The following is a 7131-nucleotide window of genomic DNA, read 5'->3' as shown; positions in this document are numbered from 1 at the left end:
CTCTGACAACAGCTGACAGTAGATCAACGTTTTCACGGATGCTGTGCCAGCTCCAAAAAACTGAAGAAACAAAACATTACAGGGAACAGATGCTAAGGGGCCACATGAGAAACAGGGGAGGAAGTTATGGAGGAAGTATCAAGGTTAGTAAGTATTAAAGCTAAAAGTACAACGTATACGTCGATGATGTGTCACACAGCTAGTTCTTCCCTCTATTGCATGAATTATTTTCTAAACATGGTAAAAATGTCTTGATGTGTTTTATTACTCAGGATGCTTAAAGTATGTAATTGTAGGAAAAAAATAAAAAAAAAATTGAAGGGGGCTAGTTGGTAATTTGTTGCCATATGGCAACAACGCGCATTCGTGAAAGTGCCAAAAAACATGCTTTTATTGAAATAATTACTAAACAAATTCACCTTATATGTATCAACATGTATATAGCCAATGTGTTACAGTCAAATTAGTTTATTTTAATTGTAGTTTTTGATAATTATTAATAATAACACTGTAATAAGTGTGTCTATACACCTGAAACAGACCCACGGATACCATGTACTTGATTAGGGGCAAAATAAGCACAACACACTGACTAAACTTACAATTACTGAACTATATGGCCACTGAAAACATATTTCGATCCATAATCTTCCTTTAGGAACTCCCTTTTTAAATCAGAAGGGTATATTGACTATAAATGTCAGGGGACCAACCATAATTTGAGTGCGCCAACATGATTTCCTTTGGAATAACTCATTTTAATTGTTGAGCAATTCATTTACATTAGTGTGTAATTAATAACTTAGATAATATATTAATTACAAATGGCTGGAACATAATATAAAACATTTCATTTTTCTTTCAAAACATTATAAATATTGCAAACATAGTGTTAGAGTAGCCTAAAGTTATAGTAATTCAATTGAGCCCATTAGGCAAAATGTACACATTTCACGTTGCCATATGGCAACAAATTAATTTGAGCCTTACAGAAAAAATACAAAATTTTAACTGGTTTAAATGATGAAAATTAAAGGTTACTTATTCCAGTAACAGTTGAATTTTTTATTTTCAAAGAAATGCTTCTAAAATTGAGAACAAACACAACACATTTTGGCTGATCTGGAGCGTGAGCCTTAGTGTGGCACATGTCTGGAAAAGGGGGGGGGGGGGGGGGGGGGGGAACAGGACTCTGTGGGTATGTGAAGTCATCAAATGAGTACAACTTCAAAACAAAAGTACTTTACACAATTAAACAAAAAAACATGCATTGTACATGGTTTATTGTGAAAAAACATAAGAAAAAGAATTGTCGCCATATATGGCAACAACATGCAGAATAGAGGGCTTATTTAAACAGCCTGTAGGTAGCAGATGTATGTGAATAATTTAGCCAGTCTTCTACAACGTGTCCTAGGAAAAGGGGGGGCAATTAATTTTCCCAAGGGGCCACATGAGAACAGGGGCTGTTGTGGAGGAAGTATCAAGGTAGTATTAAAAGCTAAATGTACAACGTATACGTCGATGTATGTCACACGGAGGCCACTTGGAGAGAAACCTGCTGCTGTACAAGTTGCTGATCTTTAGCTCATTAGATGGTCAGTTAGCTCCATCTAGTGGACAGAGAGTAGAACTCCATCATCTGATGGGGGACTTCTCTCACACTGAGTGGGTCCAAGAGTGTATGGCTGCAGCCTGGAGCGTCCCATGTCATGCCGTCCCACCTGGTGCCGTCCCGAGATCTAAATTTCAAAATAAAAGATTGCATCTGGAATAAAAAACTTTAAACAAGAGGCTCTCTCTTACTTTTCAAAGTAAAAGCTCATGTCAAATATCATGCTAATAAATAAAATACTGAAATTTTTTTTTTTATATTTAAAATATATGTCCATCTCTAAAATAAATGAAGCTAAATAAGAGATTGAGAGAGATTATAGGCAAACTATAAGATCCTGGAACAGGTTGGACTGGTTCTGACGTCTCTCTGACTCTGAAGTTATGAAGACGTCAAGCGTCATCGGATCAAATGCACACCGACACCAGAAATTCATACGTTGTAGAATTATTCTATTAATGTCAAGAAGTAACACAGATGTAGAAGAAAGACATCCCTTTATACGTATATCTGGTGAGGGGAAATTCACTCAGTTTGGTTCATTTATACACACTGGACAGTGAGGTATTGGCAGAGGTGGAAAAATAATAAATACATTACTTACGTTACTGTATTGAGCAGTTTTGTTGTGTATTTTCAAGTAGTTTTCAAAATGTACTGATTTAAATGAAGGATTGTATTTTGCTACATTACAAATCCTATCGTTACTGAGTAAAAAGAAGTTAGACTAATGAAAACTGAAAGCTAGAAAAATAATAAATCCCACCGTCTATAACCACTACACCAGACCTGGGCTTTCTTTTTGTGCCATTGTATGCAGCTTCTTCTTCTCTGGTTGCAAGGTGCAATTAAAAAGACGTAAAAGAAGTGTAACGTGAGGGAGCGGTCGGACCCATGGATGTATTAAGAGAACGGTCTGACCCCTGTGGCGGCGAGCTGAGAACTGAACGGAGACATTAACATGGACGGGAATCAGCTGTATCCTTCAAAAACATCAGCTCATGGGAAAGAAAGAGAGGTCGATACAGAGTGCCGAGGTTTTAACCAAACATGTACCAACATCGCCACAACACTACGCCATTTTCTGAAGGGGAGTTTCTAGTTACTTTTCAGGTTTTACCCTTCTTGTCCAATGAAAACCACGTATCTCCAGATGTGTGTTGATGATGAATGTTTGTGATAAACTGAAGTATGATGTCACAAGAGTGTCGTAAAAAAGAATAAATCTGTAAAATAAGAAGAAACTAAATGTCAAAGTTCAACTCAGTTCAGTTTATTTAAGAAGAAGACAGATCAAATTAATAAAACAAAGGATTATACATGGGTTAAAAATCACAGAATTAGCCAAAAGCTCGCAAACCTCCCCCTGAACACAATCAGCCGTTCTCATGGCACAGGGAACATTTCACGAGTAGAAGGAGAAATGGATTCAATACAATTGCAGCAAATTTTGGACGCTAACTTGATGCCATCAGTGAAAAAGCTGAAGTTAAAGAGAGGACGGCTACAAATGGATAATGATCCTAAACACACCTCAAAACCACGGGGGATTACATCAAGAGGCGTAAACTGAAGGTTTTGCCATGGCCTTCACAATCTCCTGACAACATAATGTAAAATCTATGGATAGACCTTAAAGGAGCAGTGCGTGACAGACAGCCCAGAAATCTCAAAGAACTGGAAGACTTTTGGAAGGAAGAATGGGCAAAAATACCTCCAACAAGACTTAAAAACTCTTGGCTGGCTACAAGAAGGGGCCCAAAACCCAAACTTTTGTCCAAACTTTTGCAGACGTCATTTTTTTGTTTTCAGTTATTTTGAAAGTGTAAATGATGGAAATAAAATCTAACTTTTTGTGACATATTATACATATGTCTATTGTGCATTTGATGCCTTTTGGAGATTTTTCCATCTTCTCTTGGCATCTTACAGTGAGGAAAATAAGTATTTGAAAACACCTATTTTGCAAGTTCTCCCACTTAGAAATCATGGAGGGTCTGAAATTGTCCTCGTAGGTGCATGTCCACTGTGAGAGACATAATCTAAAAAAAACATCCAGAAATCACAATGTATGATATTTTAACTACTTATTTGTATGATACAGCTGCAAATAAGTATTTGAACACCTGTCATCAGCTAGAATTCTGACCTTCAAAGACCCGTTAGTCTGTCTTCAAAATGTCCCCCCCCCACTTCATTTATTATCTTAAATTAGATGCACCTGTTTGAGGTTGTTAGCTGCATAAAGACACATGTCCACCCCATACAATCAGTAAGAATCCAACTACTAACATGGCCAAGACCAAAGAGCTCTCCAAAGACACCAGCGACTAAATTGTCCACCTCCACGAGGCTGGAAGGGCTACGGGGACATGTCCAAGCAGCTTGGTGAAAAAAGGTCCACTGTTGGAGCAATCATTAGAAAATGGAAGAAGCTAAACATGACTGTCAATCTCCCTCGGACTGGGGCTCCATGCAAGATCTCACCTCGTGGGGTCTCCTAAGAAAGGTGAGAAATCAGCCCAGAACTACAGGCGAGGAGCTGGTCCAGGACCTGAAAAGAGCTGGGACCACCGTTTCCAGGGTTACTGTTGGTAATACACTAAGACGTCATGGTTTGAAATCATGCATGGCACGGAAGGTTCCCCTGCTTAAACCAGACCATGTCAAGGCCCGTCTTAAGACCAACGACCATTTGGATGATCCAGAGGAGTCATGGGAGGAAGTCATGTGGTCAGTTGAGAACAAAATAGAACTTTTGGTCCTAATTCCACTAACCGTGTTTGGAGGAAGAAGAATGATGAGTACCATCCCAAGACCACCATCCCTACTATGAAGTATGGGGGGGTAGCATCATGCTTTGGGGGGGGTTCTGCACAGGGCGACTGCACTGTATTAAGGAGAGGAGAACCGGGGCCATGTATTGCGAGATTTTGGGGAACAACCTCCTTCCCTCAGTTAGAGAGACTGATCTAGAGAAGATCTGTGTGGAGGGGGGGCCAAAATCCCTTCTGCAGGGTGTCAAACCTGGTGAAAAACTACAGGAAACGTTTCACCTCTGGAACTGCAAACAAAGGCTACTGTACCAAATATTAACATTGATTTTCTCAGGTGTTCAAATACTTATTTGCAGTTGTATCATACAAATAAATAGTTAAAAAAAACATACATTGTGATTTCTGGATGTGTTTTTTAAATTATGTCTCTCCCAGTGGACATGCACCTACGATGACAATTTCAGACCCCCCGTGATTTCTAACTGGGAGAACTTGCAAAATAGCAGGGGTGTTTAAATACTTATTTCCTCACAGTATGCACATTAATAAAAATTTTACCAGGGGTTCCCAAACTTTCAAACCCACCATAGTTATTGTTTTTTTCTTGAAGCTGCACTTTCACGTGTCTCTTTGTAGTTTTGCTTATTTAAAGCTAATGTATTTGTTCAGACTATTTCGGCTTCTCTCCGGTGAACACGTTGGTGAGATTTAAGGCTACTTCTCTGAGAAAACATTTTCCCACAGTGTTCACACGAGTACGGCTTCTCTCCGGTGTGAACACGCCGGTGTATTTTAAGATTACCGCGCTCAGAAAATGTTTTACCACATAGATCACAGCTGTACGGCTTCTCTCCAGTGTGAACACGTTGGTGAGATGTAAGATTACTACTCCGTGAAAACATTTTCCCACAGTGTTCACACCAATACGGCTTCTCTCCAGTGTGAAGACGCTGGTGAGCTTTAAGGCCACCAATCTGAGAAAATGTTTCTCCACAGTGTTCACACCTGTGCGGCTTCTCTCCAGCGTGAACAAGCTGGTGTCTTTTAAAGTCACAATTATCAGTAAAGGTTTTACCACATAGATCACAGCTGTACGGCTTCTCTCCAGTGTGTCTGCGCTGGTGACGTTTAAAGCCACTACTATTAGTAAAGGTTTTCCCACATTGATCACACCGGTACGGTTTGTCTCTGGTGTGAACACGTCGGTGGATTACTAGGCTCTCTTCCTAACAAAGGTTTTACCACATAGATCACAGCTGTACGGCCTCTCTCCAGTGTGACTGCGTTGATGTAACGTTAGGGTTTCTTCAGTGTGAAAGCTGCACCACATTGATCGCACCGGTACGGTTTCTCCGGTGTGAACATGTCTGTGGATTACTAGGCTATCCCTCCTAGAAAAGGTTTTACCACATAGATCACAGCTGTACGGCTTCTCTCCGGTGTGAACACGTTGGTGGATTACTAGGTTATCACTCCTAAAAAAGGATTTACCACATAGATCACAGCTGTACGGATTCTCTCCAGTGTGACTGCGTTGATGTATTATTAGGAAACTCTTCACTGTGAAAGCTGCCCCACATTGATCACAGCTGTGTCGATTGTGTCCAGTGTGAACTCTCTGATGAATCTTTAAAGTTCGAGATGTTGTGAAGGATTTGTCACAATATTGACAGTGGTGACATTTTGGTCCCTCTCCTCTTCTCTGTTTCTGTAGCAACAGACAAACACACAGAGAGAGAGAGAGAGAGAGAGAGTTAGTGAACAACCTTCTTAAACCCTGGACTTGCTCTCACTCTTCATCCAATAACTCATGACAAAATTAAGGAAAATATAAGCCGGTTGCAGACATGTTATTATGGAAGCAAATGTAGTGCTCATAACTTTTATTACTTCAGAAATATTCTAGTAATAAAGGGTACAGTAATAAACTAGTTTAACCAAGGTGAAAACAACGGCTCCACAACATTATCAGATCATTTAGACAGAAAAACTATTTACATATCAAACAAGTTAGACTAAAAGATGACATAAATACAGATGAAAATATTGTGACACTATGCAGCATCTGAATATTTCAGGGTAGTTATTAAATGTAAATGTACTGTATTTATATAGCGCTTTTCCAGTCTTAACAACTGCTCAAAGCGCTTTTACATCTACAGGAAAGATTCACCATTCACACACATTCATACACTGTGGCCGGGGCTGCCGTACAAGGTGCCACCTGCTCATCAGATAAACATTCCCACACATTCACACTCCGATGTGCAGCACCGGGGACAACTCGGGGTTCAGTGTCTTGCCCAAGGACACTTCGACAATGACTGCAGGGGCAGGGATCGAACCACCAACCTTCCGATTGGCAGGCATACGGCTAGCACGAGCTGAGATATGCCTTAACGTTGTTGAATATCAAGATAATTATATAACTTGTAATAAATAAACATATTAAACTGTAGCCTACTCAGTTCTGCTGCTTTCAGTCGTTTGCTAAAAAATGTGTTGCACTCATTAAGTTCTCATCTGAGCAGATTTCTGTCATTCAAACTCTGAGATGTAGTTAAAACCAGTTTGTATTAATTAGTCAGGGTTGGCTCAGAAGAGTCCTGAACCATCCCTTAGTGATGCTGCTATAGGCCTAGACTGCTGGGGGACTTCCCATGATGCACCCATGATGGAGGTTAGACCGCAATCACAGAAACAGAGTATGGGACGGAGGTTAGAGCGCCAACACAGAGA

At 40.0% G+C, this 7131-nt stretch overlaps 1 protein-coding gene across 1 annotated transcript; it reads right to left on the bottom strand.

The window, feature by feature from the left end:
• Positions 1–5057: 5057 nt before the first annotated feature.
• LOC116683761 (zinc finger protein 239-like) lies at positions 5058–6762 on the bottom strand. Its single transcript, XM_032509988.1, has 2 exons — positions 6745–6762; positions 5058–5618 (listed from the first exon to the last, which is right to left on the bottom strand). Exons 1-2 carry the CDS (start codon positions 6760–6762, stop codon positions 5058–5060), a joined length of 579 nt encoding a protein of 192 aa, XP_032365879.1.
• Positions 6763–7131: the final 369 nt, after the last annotated feature.

The sequence above is a fragment of the Etheostoma spectabile genome, unplaced genomic scaffold (assembly GCF_008692095.1).
Source record: "Etheostoma spectabile isolate EspeVRDwgs_2016 unplaced genomic scaffold, UIUC_Espe_1.0 scaffold00019100, whole genome shotgun sequence".
NCBI lineage: Eukaryota > Metazoa > Chordata > Actinopteri > Perciformes > Percidae > Etheostoma > Etheostoma spectabile.
The sequence above is the reverse complement of the archived record's forward strand: the minus strand, read 5'-3'. Positions and strand labels throughout refer to the sequence as shown.